Here is a 16281-nt window from a genome sequence, read left to right as displayed (position 1 = left end):
TTCCTATCAATCAATTTTGAACAGTATTCTCTCCACATATTCTAGACTCAGGAAAGATATCTCCTATTCCACTTCCATCCAAGTACTGCCCCAAGACAATCTACCATATTTCAGCCAGATGAAAAGTGCCTATTCGTAAATATAAGTTACAGAACTCAGTTGATTAGATTTGAATTTCGAGTTGAATTAGAGTTGAATTGGTATTTCTGCTCCTTCTGTAACTTTACATTGAGAATTTTTTCATTGCTGTGTACACTGTGCCCTATGTGGCGCATATTATTTGTTCAACCTATTCATTACATGTACATGACTTTTGCAATTCCAGAGTGATCATTTCAACAGATTAACATATTCACTCTTGATGAAATATGTTCATTCTCTATTGACTGGAAAACACTAACAGGATTCCAACCAATGTGGTTTATTGACCGAGCGAAGTGAGGTCTAAGATTCAAGTCGACGGTTTGGCATTTCTCTTAATGTTTAAATGTTTATATGTTGCGCATATACGGCGAAACGCGGAAATAGATTTTCATGAAATTTGGCAGGTATGTTCCTTTTTTAATTGCACGTCGACGTATATACAAGGTTTTTGGAAATTTTGCATTTCTAGGATAATATAAAAGGAAAAAGGAGCCTCCTTCATACGCCAATATTGGAGTAAAAATCAGACTAGAATTATTCAACATAAATCAGCTGACTAGTGATTACACAGATGTGTGGAGAAGCCAGTCTATTGCTGTATTTCCATAAGGTCTACAGTTTCAATCAGGTACTTGTGGATGAGAATACTGCGTGAGGTCACATAACTACTAGTCATTGATAATAAATATTATTGATAATGAGATGAATTTTGTAATTTTGACCATAATTTTTAGAATGTAATGGGAATTGCCAATAATTGAGGCTTTAGAGGTGGAAAATCGTGTTCAGCGACCAAAAATACATGATATAACCAGGGGCGAGGCGTGACTTTTTGGCTCAGTCATTTTGGCCCAGGAACAATTCAGTTGAAGTGCGAATGAAAGCTGCACCCCCCTCCCCACTAAGAAGATAATTATGTTCCATTTCATACGATTATTCATAGAGCAAGATAACATCTAGTATAAAAGTATAAAATAAACTTACTATTCAAAATCCTACCTTATTTATACAGGAACTCGGCCCTCCTGGTTTTGGCTGCGAATTTCTGTATGACTACATTGTAGAAATCATTCTTCTCTCTCAAAGACTCCAATAGCCCCTTCTCTATCGACATTAGAGCAAGATTACTCAATCGTTCTTCTGTCTGGCTCGAACTTTTATAGGTGTGGATCCTTTTGAGCGCTGAAAAACTGCGCTCAACTGATGCTGTGGTTGCTGGAATTGTGCAGGTCAAATTCGCCAGTCGGAACACCTCTTTGAATGATGAATCCAGGCCTTCTCGTTTCAGAAATTGTAGCAAGTCAACTGGTGATTTCTTTTGAAATACTGAAGTACGATAGAACACTACCAATTCACTTTTTAGTCCTTGAAAATCGAAAACTTTTGGATAGAGTTGTTTCAAAAGAACGAATAGAGTGTCAGGAAACATATCTGGAGTGGAATAAGGTTCAAAGTTCTTGGGATTCAGAATTTCAAAAAATCTTAAGCTTCCCAATGTTGAAAATCGAGCTTGGATGTGTCCGATTAAATTATCAATGATTGAATAATATAGCCTCCTGTATTTTTGTTCAGGAGATACATACTCTTCCTTGGTCTTCTTTCTTGTATTGGGGGGTAGGCCCACGGTGGAAACAGTCTTTTCCCACACTTATTTGAAACCTACTGTTTTGCATTGATCACATGATATATCATCTCTTCCAGTTTCCTTTTCCTTGCAATCTTTGCAACTGATCACCCCTTTCCTATAAAATTTTAGCTCATTTCCAAAGTCTCTTATCACATTCAAACACGTCATTATGTCCGCTTGCTCACTTTGCAAAATATTGTAGATTAAATCAGTTTGTGAAAATAACGGCGAAAATGTGTTTAGAAGAAACACAGTCTGAAAACTTTCAAGATATTGAATGAATCCCATGGCAGTGCATCTGTCTGCTCCTTTCCACTCATCATTTTCGTTCTCATTGATTCTATTGAAAAATTCTATAATCTCTTCTCTGTAAGTTTCAATAGTGTTCACAAGTCGAGATGTGAAACACCACCTGGTGGGTGCAAAGGATGGTATAGACTTCTTCAAATATTGTTGAACCGCAAATGATCTTTTTGAAGAACGCGAGGAGAATGTTGATATCCCATTGAGAGTAGAGAAAAATACATTACACTCATGAATCTCATTCATCCCTTGTGATAGTACAAGGTTGAGAACATGTGCGTAGCAATGTGTGAAAAGGGCAGTAGGGTACTCGTCTTGCACTTTTTTCTGAAGACCAGTCAAATGACCTGACATAACAGCAGCGCCATCGTATGTTTGAGCCACAAATTTATCAGCCAAGTTGTACGTTTCTACAGTTCTTTTAACATGAGCCAACAGTCCATCCGCGGAACGATCAGCACTAACATCCGTAAATCCAATAAACCGCTCCTCAACGCATCCATTTTCACGCACAAATCTAAGAATTGTAGACAGCTGCGATTTTTTTCTCACGTCAGAAGTTTCATCAAGCATTATAGAAACAAAACTTGCGTTTTTTATCTCTCGTTGGATTTCTTCATTTACAATGTCACTTATAATTGTAATCAGCTCATTTTGAATATCACTAGACATGTTTCCTTTAAAAACTGTTGCAGTTTCAAAATGTTCAGAAAGTGTAGGATCCCACGTTTTAAGAAGATTCAAAGTTTCAACATAATTCCCTTTATTCAAAGATGTTTCACTCTCGTCATGTCCACGGAATGGTAGCTCCTGCTTGGCAAGGAAACATGTAACATCAATCAACCGTTTTAAGACCTCTCGATTCTTATTCACTCTTTGATTATGAAGCGAATTGTTTACTTTCAAAGTTTTATCAATTCCTTCATCTACTCTCTGTCTCCCGAAATTGTATAAATCCATGACACTCTGAAGATGACTCTCGGATTTTTCATGGGCTTTGGCTGATTTGGTTAAACCACCTAGATTATTGAATCCTTTCAAAACCCAAACATTCTTATCACGAGAAAACAGGGAACATGGCCAGCAAAATAGTCTATTTAAACTTTCACTTCCACAGAGCCATTTGTAATTGTCATAGTTCGAGGGTGTCAAATGTCTGTTGTATTTTCTCTTGTTGTCGGTAACTTCATTGGATAATTTTTTTAAAACAGGACAAGGGCGCCTATTTTCAATAAGTAATATTTTTTGTTCAAAAGTCAATGAACTAAAAGGTTTGTTTTTCAGTTGAACAATAATATCACTGGCCGCAGCTGCCATTTTAGATTAAAAGAAGAATTACACAACACTGCACATCATCTTTAGAAAATAAAGATTCTAAGAATAAACGTGAGCCCGTATTATCAATGACTCTATTAAGCTAGTTGAATTGAATTACCAATTAATGATAGATAGGCTACAGTCTTAAGCTTAAGAACTCTAGAAACTAATAGAAACAATAATTCAATAATTGAATACAGAACAAACGGTGTTTTTCAATCTAATAGTAATAAATAAGTTCCATTACTCAGTACTCAGTAGGCTAATTGAAATCCAAATAATTGGAGTCCACGCCGCGACACTAACCATTAACCGACACTAGCCGCGACACACACACACTATTCACACTTGTTTATTGCTTTTATCTATCGAGTCTAGTTTAGATACAGTTTTGCAAACTAACACCCTATTATCAAACTAAATAATTATCAAAATATCAATAATTAAAAGGACCGGTTTCCGAGCTCGGGATTTAGCTGTTACTTTCAATAGACTCAGAAATTTGACTGTTCCAAGCGCTGCGACTACGCCCCATTTTAACCCAAATTTCTGACTTGTGAGTTGAAAAGTCTAGATTTAGCTGAATATTAAGTTCGGAAACTGCTCTTAATTATAAAAATAAATTTGGAAAATTGAAATTAAATCATAATAATTATTAATTCATTAACAAATTGCAAACTAATTAATGATAGATAGGCTACAGTCTTAAGCTTAAGAACTCTAGAAACTAATAGAAACAATAATTCAATAATTGAATACAGAACAAACGGTGTTTTTCAATCTAATAGTAATAAATAAGTTCCATTACTCAGTACTCAGTAGGCTAATTGAAATCCAAATAATTGGAGTCCACGCCGCGACACTAACCATTAACCGACACTAGCCGCGACACACACACACTATTCACACTTGTTTATTGCTTTTATCTATCGAGTCTAGTTTAGATATAGTTTTGCAAACTAACACCCTATTATCAAACTAAATAATTATCAAAATATCAATAATTAAAAGGACCGGTTTCCGAGCTCGGGATTTAGCTGTTACTTTCAATAGACTCAGAAATTTGACTGTTCCAAGCGCTGCGACTACGCCCCATTTTAACCCAAATTTCTGACTTGTGAGTTGAAAAGTCTAGATTTAGCTGAATATTAAGCTCGGAAACTGCTCTTAATTATAAAAATAAATTTGGAAAATTGAAATTAAATCATAATAATTATTAATTCATTAACAAATTGCAAACAAAATAATTATATTCCATCATCGTACGGTTTGCAACACTGGCGCGGAACAGTGGAATCGCAGAAAATAGCGATGTCTTCGACCGTTTACTACACCATCGTGAGAGGGAGAGTGGGAGAGCGATGATGCAGAAGAGTGGTGGTAACCAATGCTAAATAGCATTACTGGAATCGCATATTTATGAGAATCACACTGAACTGATGGAACTGATGATGCACTAGTCTACTATTCAAACTTGGCGCGCTCGCTAAAAAAACTTTTAGCTTCTGGTTTCTTCACCTATTTTTGTATTTTTTTTTCTAAATATTTCAATTCAATTAAATAATATACACATTACATCAACTTCTGTCCAGTCATCGGCGAATCCAAAGATGACTACACGCCTCGCCTCTGGATATAACAATCCTGAATATAAATAAAAATATTTTCAAGTGAAAATGGCATTAGTAGCCGAAACATGTCGTGACGAAGTAATTTAAAAAGGGTACTCAGATTTGTATTTTTATTTATATTCAGAAGTGGCCCTAAAGAAAAAGACAACAATCCTGAAATACATAATTTGAATGCATAGATAGACTAATAGGAGCGATGCGATAGGTAGGCCGATACACGCATTAATCATATAGAGGAGGGACACGCCGCAGCGTAACAGTGCTACTTCTCCCCGTCCCACAGCCGCATCTATGGTCGTAACCCTAAACTAAATGCATCATTGGATTCAGAAAGAAATCGCCTACAAAGTTTATAAGGAACTATTTCCTCTACGCCAGCTAACGGATTGAATATTTGCGAAAAAATCATACTATAAAAATACATTTTTTTACGGAAAAACTATGCGGCTTATCGTGAAAATGTATAGGACCATAATATTGAAAGCCAGTTATATGTAGATGATATTTAAAAAGTCGAAGCTGTACTATAAACAATAAGTGCAGGACAGGCGACTTTATTAGCGCGCGTTTTTTACAACTTACCCACCACCCCCAATCTGTCGATCACACTGTAACAATGTCATGACGACATCGAGTTTCATATACAATAATACGAAGTCAATAATGCCCCTAAGAATAATCCGAAGTCAAATTCTCTGCCTCTCTCAAGTAAGCTCAATGTACGCCAGCGCCTATACTATCAGGTATATACAGATTAATAGAAGGTGAATAAGTCAATTAAAATAGCTGGTTTTTATCTTTATAAAAGTTATTTTAGATACAATCAACATAGAGGAAAATCATTCTATTTAAAAAGTGGACACTGAGGTAAATCTCAAGATTGAAATAGACTGGGCTCAGCCCGAAACTCCATATGCCACCTTCTTTATTCAAATTTCTGTCTTATCCCATTCTCTATCCAACAATCAACTCCAAGCCGTTATGTTGAGTTTTAAAAAAGCCAAAATATGCTATATGCTATATGCTATATCATTAATTTTCACTCTTTTCACATTCCATATTTTTGACCCTATTGACAAAACTTTTTCAAAATTAGACGCAATTTTACACAGATAGTTCTGCAAACATTTTTGTTTTTTAGCCCAGTCAATGAAGGCCCAAAAAACATAAGAATCCTTGTGTGTTGGCCGTGAGTTGCAGTTTACTTATTCTGCTTCAATTCAGGTCAGTATGAATTAATATTGGTTACAATTAAATTATTATTCCAATAGTGACGCGAAGGCGAGAACGTGATCTGTCACTGACGCCGGTAAAGTGCCGACGAGCAGCCGGCCACTGCCACTGTAGCCCAGTCAATAAAGGTTTTTCGATCCGAAAATTAAATAAAAGCTGAATTTCTCACCATCGATAGAACCCTTCCAGAGGGTCATTCTCCCAAAAGTCCCAAGAAATCCCCCTGGAGCTTTCCCCCCCAGCCCCCTAAAACATGAAAAATGCAGGTAATAACGGAAAATCAAATATCTCTGTAACCATTGATCGGAGAGAGTTCTATTATATGTCATTCGATTCGTTATATAATTATATAATGGACTACAATATTAGTTCTAGTCATTTTTTCAAAAAATTGAACAGTTTCCTCGATAAAGCTATATATATGTACAAATTTAGGGGGGTAGCGATTTTATTTTTTGTTTTCTCCGATTAACTTCTAAGCAAGTGATTTAAAAGAAAAATGAGCCCTATAATTAATGTAGCCACTTCCATTGCGAATCTATTGAAGTATATTGTTACGTATTTGCGATTTGATTTGACGCCTTGGAAGGGGAAACAGCCGACGCGGTACAGCGCGGCTGACTCTCTTCGCCATAGTAAACAGTAAATCAATTATCTCTGTAACCATTAATCGGAAAAAAGATCTATCATATGTCATTCGATTCGTTACATTATTGACTACAATATTAGTCGTATTCATTATCTCAATAAAACAGTTTCCTTGATAAAATAATATCTATGATGAAATTTAGGGGTTTTTCGATTTGATTTTTTTGTTTTCTCCGATTAACTTTGAAGCAGATGATTTAAAAGAAAAATGAGCCAAATAAATTAATGTCGGCAATTCCATTGATGTGTATTGTTATGTATTTGCGATTCGATTTGACGCTGTGGAAGGGGAAGCAGCCGACGCGGCACGGCACGGCTTACTCTCTTCATCATAGTAAACAGTAATCTACCTAGTAGGCCTACTGCTTTTCAAGTTGCATCTTATTTACACTATGGCGCTCGAAACAGTCAATTTCGTCTATTGTTTTGACATGCGCTGAAACTAAATTTTCACTTTTTAATTCTCTAAATTCTAAATATTATAATTTTCGAGATTCAACCAAGTTGATAACAGCAATTCAGCTGTCATTGCTGGTTCAGGAAATCAATATTTTCTACGTGAATTAATTATTATAATGCCACTATTACAATACAGTCATCATTATTGATGTCTATGTTTTGATTGAAATGTGATAATTAACTCATCATTTTGTTGTTATATATGTGCTAATCATGCATTCTAGACAAAGATATTGTTTGCAACCGATAAGATATTCATACTATTACATAATATGAATATTTATATAATATATGTGTGCATGATCATAAATCTATGTTACAATTCATCATAAGTTATGAATGTCAAAAACAGAGATAAATTATAGATTACAATAGTGTTAACAGTGTCAATTTCCTGAAAAATCATAGCGTGCAGTGCAGGGCCGCCCCGAGGTTAAAAGGCGCCCGGGGCGAAATTTTGATGTGTGCCCCCCCACAAGTATAGCGCGGTAAGGCATTATTTAAAAATAAAGCTGCATCGCTCTTCCAGGAGGAGAACTTCCATTATGGGCTGCATCCCCTCCTTGATAATCATGCTATAGATTTTGTAAGCAGTGTTTAGCAAGCTGATTCCTCTATAGTTGTCACAGGAACTTCTTAGTCCAGTCAATATAGACATGGAAAAGGAGATGTGCTTGCAATTTATATTGTATTTCTGCCAAATTCAGTAATCGGACGGAAAAATTTGCTCTAGCTTTTGTTTTAGATTATAAAATTCTGAATAAAATGAGATCATTCACAACTCTCTATCTCCAATAAGTACTGAGTTATGATTTTTCAAAAATAAGCAAATTTAATGACAAAGTGTCATTTTAAAGATAAAATTGTTTACTGGTTTCGATATGTTGATGATATTATTTGCTTATGGAAAGGAAGTAACAGACAACTAGACAATTTTCTTTCCTATCTGAATGGATTACATCAGAGTATAAAATTCACTGTAGAGGTAGAACAAGATTGTGCATTGAATTTTCTAGATTTAAGAATAGATCATAGCACTGGTTTTCACAAGTTTTCTATTTTCAGAAAACCAACCCATACTGATGTTATCATTCCTCTTCATTCTTGTCATCCTATTTCTCACAAACTTGCTGCTTTCAATAGTATGGTCTATAGAGCACTAACAATACCTATGAGCCATCATGATTTTGATATTGAGATCACTAAAATTAAACAGATAGCTGTCACAAATGGGTATGAAGAAAGTATGGTGGACAGATTATTGAGTAAAATTAATAGAAAAATTTCAATCAATTCTAGCTTTGTAGGCTCAAACTGTGAGGAGAAGACTTGGATAACAATCCCATATTTAGGCCTTGTATCTGATAAAATAGGTAGGGAATTGAAGAGGAATGGATTTCATGTTGCTTTCAAGACCAAACCGATTTTAAATAGTCTATTTAGCTGGAGTAAAGACAAAATTGATATTTGGGATAAAAGCGGGGTGTACAAACTTAAATGTGATGATTGTAATGCTTGTTACGTGGGTCAGACTGGTAGAAGTTTCAAAAGTAGAATTAAAGAACACATCAGAGATTGGAATAAACAAAATGGGGAATCTAACTTTGCAGAACATTTGATAACAAATAATCACAAGTTCACAGTTAAGGAGAATGTTGAGTTTCTGCATGTTAATAACAAAGGCAGATCTTTGAATATTCTAGAGGCTTTAGAAATAACAAGAGTAATTAAGGAAAATTCCCAGTATAGTTTAAATGACCAGATTCATTTCAACCAGTACAACACTACGAATTTAGTTTTATCATAAAATTGTAAGCATACATTAGTCAATAGTTTTTCCATTTACATATTTGTTTTATTATCTTTCACACTTGTTTTCTTGGTTCTTATTTTGTACTCAAAGTCAATTTTATTATCATGGCGATTCTGTTGCTTAAGCCGCCATTTTGTCACACCGTTGAGGGGGAGGAGACTGTCTAGCTAGGCCAATGGCAGGCGTTCATGCCCTCGACCAATAGCAGTACTCGCCTACTAGTATAAATTCTACTGCTCTTGTATTTAGTTTTAGTTTATCAGAGATTGACAATGGTGTAATAACCGAAACCGGTCTTTCTAATTATCAATAAATCATTGGTTTTTTGACAATTTCTTAGTCTTTTTTCATTCAATATGAATAATTACCACAATAACAACTTCTCAACTACACAAAAAGTATTATAGTTTTCCCAGCATTCTAGTTCATTGTGATCGTGAGGGTTGAAGTGAGTTAGTTCAAGTGAATTTTAGTGCAAGTGTTTTGTGGTTATGATGGGCTCTTCTTCATTTTCTATCAATGTTTTGCTCCAGTAGAGAGAATTGAAAATGTTAGTTTTACATTTGAAAAGCTTTGAAGGTACGGTAATATAAATTTGATAAGCCCAGTATTAAATTGATCGATGTTGTTTTTCATTGTATAGCTTGTATCAATGTTACATGCACTGTTTGCAATTCATCACTATTCTTTCAAGAATTAGTTTGTTATGAATTTCATGAACTGAAAATAAAAATTTAAATGCTATTTGGATGACGTTCACATTACATTTGTTTTTCTACAATTATTGTTACATTGGAGAGTCAAGCAATTTAATCCATTTGGATGTAAAAGGAGATCACAGTGCAAATTGAACAGTGGAGAGTAACTTTGAAATTCAGTTGCTCAATTAATTTTGGCTTGATACTGTAATTTTCAATTTGAGTTGATCAGAGATATGCATTGTATATAATGTTTATATTTCAGTTTGACTGATCTCTTATCACAGTCTCGCTTTCATTCATAAACATAATAATCCTAAATAAGTTGATTACCTTAAGGATGTAGCTTATCTTACGTCGAACACTGAACAATACCAACAATGTCATTTAATTTCTATTATGATGATCATTGGAATTTCTGCTTGTGATTGGGAAAAAGTCATTTTGAGAGCCTTAAAATTCGTACCTATTGGAAAAAAGTTGCATTATTACTGGAAATTTTGTTATTTGCTTCAAATACCTTTTACTTTTATTTTCTAAAATCTTCACTTTAATTTTATTGAATACCTACCCCTTTATTTTCTTTGTTCACCCGATCCGATGATATTCATTCCATTATCAAGTGTTTGATTTATAAAGAGTATTCAAACAATAAGAAACACAAAGAAGCTATGAAGTATTGAAGTACCATATGCCAGGCTGAGGAGAACTCAGATCAGTTCAAGAGTAATTTCTATAAAAATATTCAATAAGCTTCCGTTTTTTGTAAGAGAAATATCTGTTGCTCAGTTTAAACGTCAAATGAGAACACTTTTGACAGAAAATCCGCTTTACTCATTGACTGAATTCCTCAACATGAGCAATGCAACTATTAGTAGCTACTTCTGATCAAATTTGAATTTAGAGTAAATCTTAAATAAGTGTGAACTATTATATATAAACTTTCATGACTTGTATATTTTGATTGCCTATTATGTGATTATTATTGAATGTCTGTTAGATTTATTATCATTGTAAGATTATCATTGTAATGCTTATAAGATTATGACGTTTCCGATTGTATAGTTTTTTATACTTAAAGGAATAAAATCTATTCTATTCTATTCTATTCTATTCTATTCTATGAAAAGAAATTTTGAATATTCATTTTTCACAAAATAAGGATAAGATGAAGACGTCGGACACGTCATAATCTACAAACTTCATTGAAGAACATCAATATCCAAAACTAGAGTTATCAAATTGTGATACGTCTGACTCGTATTGAGAAGGCACACTTCAAATTAATAAATTCTGTGAGCATACTTATAACGAAAGCCTGATTTTTATCATCAGCGTAGTTGAATCAAGAAAATTATAATATTCTGTAGAGTATTGAAAAGTGAAAATCGAGATTCAAAACACCAGACAAGATTGATTGTTTCAAGCGCCAAATTGTAAATACGATGCAATGTAGAGAGCAGTACTATATTGTTGTCAATAATGTAACGAATCGAATGAAATATGATAGATCTTTCCCCGATTAATGATTACAGAGATGATTGAATTCCTGTTTACTGTTTACTATGGAGAAGAGGAGTTGAGTAGTGGAAGCCGAGCAGAGCAGACGTGTTTTCTGTTCGGTCTCTTATCTTGTTTGTTCAACTTTATCGAAGCGAGCCTGTTCAATATTTCATACAATTCGTGCAATCCTAACCTGTACCGATTTTCGCTTTTATAAACTCTAATTAATGTTTTCGTAATAGTGAAGTGTAAAGTTCAGGTTTGTATCGTGAAGTACGTGGCATGCTGTATGAATAAAAGTGGTACTTATGCAGACAGACATCAAAAGTTACTGTTCGCCGACAGTTTCAAACAAACGTGTACGCTCAAAAATCTCGCCGGAGCCCGAAGAATCCGCTAATAACAAAAAAAAACCTACTTCGTCAAAACCAATGATGGATAGTGATCTTTTTTAAAAACTTTTTGAGGACTTTGAAACTCGCATGACTGCTAAGTTTGATAAACTCGCACAGGAATTCTCGTTAGTGAAAAGTGTGTTGGACAAAGTGTCTGCAGAAAACGAAAAACTTAGAAATCAATTAAACGATCTCACTACCTCTAATAAAATATTGTCGAAACGCGTAGTTGATCTCGCGGATAAGAGCAGAAGGAATAACCTAGTATTCAAGGGACTCAAATATGACGTGAAGGCATTGAACTCCGTATCGGTTGTGGAAAACTTTTGTGTAAACTATCTGGGATCAAGGCCAGATATGTGGATAAATCGTGCTCATCCTCTCGGGGCATCAAGAGAAGGTGGGCCATTGATAGCGCATTTTCCCGATGATAGTGACGTCGAACACATTCTAAATAATACCAAGAAGCTCCGAGGGACCGGCTTTTATGTGCATAAAGACTTTTCAAAGGAGACAAGAAAAACCAGATCGATACTTTTTGCGGTAAGGAAGGAGATATTGAAGGTACTTCCTCAAGAGAGAGTTCGAGTTCTTCATGATCGCCTGAGCGTGAGTGGAGTATTTTTTGGAATGGATGAGAATGGAAAGTTAACATTCGGGAACCAGGATGCGGATCAGAAATTGCGGGAGGTGCTGGGAAATCGCAGAGACGGTACTGCAGGCGACGAGAGAGCAACAGGAGCGAGGCGACGACGCTGCAACGCGTGAGCAACAGTGAGGCGTGGCCGTCAGCCATGATCAGGACAATCACACTATTGAGTTAAGTGTTATGGTCTTCAATGTAGCAGGCTTAAAGGGTAAGCCATATTCCCAATTGTTTAGTTTTTTAATGGGGTTCGATTGTTTTGTTTTGTTGGAAACGCATGTTGAAGAGGGAGACCATATAGTTTATGAAAATTATTTGAAGGATTATGTTTTAAGCTGGGAATTCGCATTAAGAGATGCTCACTTTGGTAGGGCGAAAAAAGGTCAGCTAATCGCAATAAGGAAAATTATGAGAGATTATATTACAACTAGTATTTTGAACGGTAGACATGTGATCAAATTTGTAAAGCAAGATATTTATGTGGTCCCAGTTTATTTAAGCGGTGGCTTACAAGCGGATTGGGATTTTGATTATTATGCACTGTATGATTTTTTAAGCTCGTGGAATAAGCTTAAGCTTATTGCTTTAAGCTTAAAAAATCTTAAAGCTTAAGCTTTTAAGCTTATTGTGATGGGTGATATGAATGGGAGAATTGGTAACTCTCAGAATCTACCTCCAGAGTTGAGTTTAGATAATATCACTGTGAGTCATATCCGTAGTTCCAAAGATAGTGTTATTAATGCAAAACGTAGAAAGATTATAGATTTCTGCGAAGATTTTAACTTGTTAATATTAAATGGAAGAGTTAGGGGTGATACTGATGGTGAATATACTTTAATAAATGCAAGGGGAGCTTCAGTAATCGATTTATGTTGCGTAGCATTAGATCGTTTAAAAGTAGTTAAGGAATTTAGTGTTTTACCTGCAATGTTTTCAGATCATATGCCTATTGTTTTGAATATGTTTAGTGATAAGTTGGAATTCAATGAAAATTTGCTACCGTTATTACCGAAATTGACATGGGGAAAACTAGATGACAGTGGTTATGCTGAAAGGCTTGCTGGGGAGAGTCGTAATAGTTATTTGTGCAACTAGTGCGCAAAGTGACACTTTGCTGCACCAAAAGAAACGTTTACGCACGAGCCGTAGGCGAGTGCGGAATGATGGTTTCTTGAGTGCAGCAAAGGAACTTTGCGCACGTATTCCACATTAAATTTTTCCTACAGTTACCATTGAATGTAAAAAAATAGGTAATTAAAGGTAAAAATGGCTCATAATTCATCAACTTTTTGTGAGTGTTATATTGTGGCACTTTTGCACAATAGATTGTGTGACAATTTTTTATTTTATTTGTATTTATATATTAAATGTCATAGGCCATTACAAGAAAAGCATGGACAATTGTCATACAAAAATCAGTCAATAAAAACATAACTTAATCTAGCAATACAAGTTCTTATTTCTAAACAATGCATTATATTAAGATGACAAAAGTAACTATGACTATGATGCACACTATTATAGATACCAGTAACACAAAAAACAAACATTTATAGATAAAAAATAGAATAGTAGAGTACGGTACTAAAATATAGTCAGTCTATCAGCCTCTTTCACATAGTAATTAATCTTGAAAATGTTGAAAGGAAGGCCTAGGATTTAATTTATGAGTGCCTGCCAACTATACGGACACTCCTCAATCAACCAGTCCTTAGTCATTCTTTTGAACAGGCCAAGTGATTGAGCCTCCTTTAACCGGGTTGGCAACGAATTAAAAATGCTGATAATGAAGTATTGCAATCATTACACACAGAAATGTTCAGAAGTTAATGGAAATAACAATAGACTTGTCAGAGACATTTAAGAAGTATTATCCAGGAGTCAATTATTTTTATCTCATCTACAAAAAATCATAAAATAGTACTATAATGAAGATTATAATAGCAAAATAATATGATTAATGTTGGAAAATAATTCCTTTCTACATAGATATGAAATAATAATATATTTTTACTCATTTCCCTTTAGATTTAATTTTTACAGGGTTTTTTAACTTACCTTTTTCGGAAACTAAAAGTGGAATTCAAATATTCTCCTTTCTTGTATGTTCATGTTTTTTTTCAATAAATTATTAGTCAGTTTTATAAGCTACTGCTGCTGCCTACTATTTCACTTGCTCAAGATGCAATCACTATTCTCTTTTTGGATTTTCTTTATCCAAATTTTCTTAACATAAAAACTATACTGTCATAAAACCAATCTGATCGAATAATATGGACTTACTATTTGGTAAACTGTTGAGCAATAAATTATTTCAGTCTTTTATTCACATAAGATCATTTTCACTACACTCACACATTGAAAATACAAATGATGAAGAATTACTATTATGAATAAGCTAAACTGTCTCAATATTTAATTTCTAATTAATAAATGTTTTGGGGAAAGTAATTATTATATTTTTGAGTGTTATTGTACTTTCACAAACCCTGAAGTGAAAGACTTAGTTTTTATTGTTATTAATATTTATTGTAAAAGAACAATTTTGGCAATTGCTTATCACAATACCGGAACAAGAAGTGGATACTTGTTCCTGAAATTGTCTGGACTCATTAACTACATTATTTGTTGTAGCTTGTTTTAAAATCTTCTGTCCAGTTGATATTTTTTCTGTAATGGAATTGTCAACATAACCCTCAGCCACAGTCGAACTCTTCCAACCACCATGACGTTTTAATTGGAGTAGGTCACCCCCTGCTTCAACTAAAAGAGTTGCAGAAGTTCGCCGAAAACAATGGCCTGTGTATTTGTGGAGACTAGATAATTTCAAAAAAGCAGCAACTTCAGCTGGAACTTTGGCAATTGTATTTACTCCCACATTTTGCTTAGTGCAAACACCTTTATCATACTTTAGGAAAAGTCTATCCGAAGGCACAGCTGATGGTCTCAATTTTAAATATTTCCGAAGTATGTCCAAATATCCATCATCATTCGTGATGGTGAATATACGACTTTTGTATGTTTTTGTTCCAGGAACCTTTACAATGAATATGGACCCTTTGTCTTCAATATCGGCAATATGCATCTTAGTTAGCTCTTCACGTCTGCATGCACCTGCTAGCCCTAATATTAAAACTATTTTTTCATTAAATAAATGTCGTCTGGAGCAGTATTGATAAATTTTTCAACTTCACTTTTGGATGTTTTAGATTTTTTGGGTTGATAGCCAACATTCTGTTTTTTAAGAAATGCAGTAACATTTTTATAAGAACTAATATCTATATCATGTTTCACACAAATCGTTGCTTTTAGCATGGAATAAATGCTCCAAAGTGTAGGAGGTTTCATTATTTTTGAATGTTCAGCAAGATATGCCAAAAGAACGCTTTCTGATGGGGTTTTCACTTTTTTACTGTTACACCACGAAGAGAACATCTCATACCTTTTTTCATATTTTTGTCTCGATTTTTCTGGAAGTAAGTTTAGACAAAAATTTTTAGCGATTTCTGTCAATTCTTCTGGAGTACAGATTCTTGTCTCACTTTCACTATCACATTCAACACTATCCACATCAATTTTTTACACAAATTATCACGAAAATCGAACAAGAAACAACAAATTTGCATTCAAAATACACGCCAACAGCTGATTTGAATGATGGAAGTATGAAGAACCAACAGGCGCGCGACCTAGCGGAAAAAATCATAACTACGTTCGCTCTATCTTTTCATCTATCTAAAAACAGTTTCCAGAAATTCAGATTTCAAATTACGTCATAAACTACAAAAAATGCTCAAAGTAGCCTAAAACTATCAATTAAAATAACATAGACACCAGAGAATATTGATTGTAGCTCTTTTATTC

The 16281-nt window shown here is 34.4% G+C and overlaps 2 protein-coding genes across 4 annotated transcripts in view; both read right to left on the bottom strand.

The window, feature by feature from the left end:
- The window catches only part of LOC111058360 (josephin-1), a 50842-nt gene that overhangs the window by 10823 nt on the left and 23738 nt on the right, over positions 1-16281 (bottom strand). The gene's annotated exons all lie outside the window — the stretch shown is intronic.
- On the bottom strand, positions 810-2713 carry LOC120353405 (zinc finger MYM-type protein 1-like). Its single transcript, XM_039436995.1, has one exon. It carries the CDS (start codon positions 2645-2647, stop codon positions 1793-1795), a length of 855 nt encoding a protein of 284 aa, XP_039292929.1. The 5' UTR covers positions 2648-2713; the 3' UTR covers positions 810-1792.

Source organism: Nilaparvata lugens, chromosome 10, assembly GCF_014356525.2.
Source record: "Nilaparvata lugens isolate BPH chromosome 10, ASM1435652v1, whole genome shotgun sequence".
Classification (NCBI taxonomy): Eukaryota; Metazoa; Arthropoda; class Insecta; order Hemiptera; family Delphacidae; genus Nilaparvata; species Nilaparvata lugens.
This window is presented reverse-complemented; position numbering and strand designations above follow the sequence as displayed.

Coding starts and splice junctions, on each gene's coding strand:
- LOC120353405 (XM_039436995.1), bottom strand. CDS start 2,647: ATGCTTGATGAAACTTCTGACGTGAGAAAAAAATCGCAGCTGTCTACA.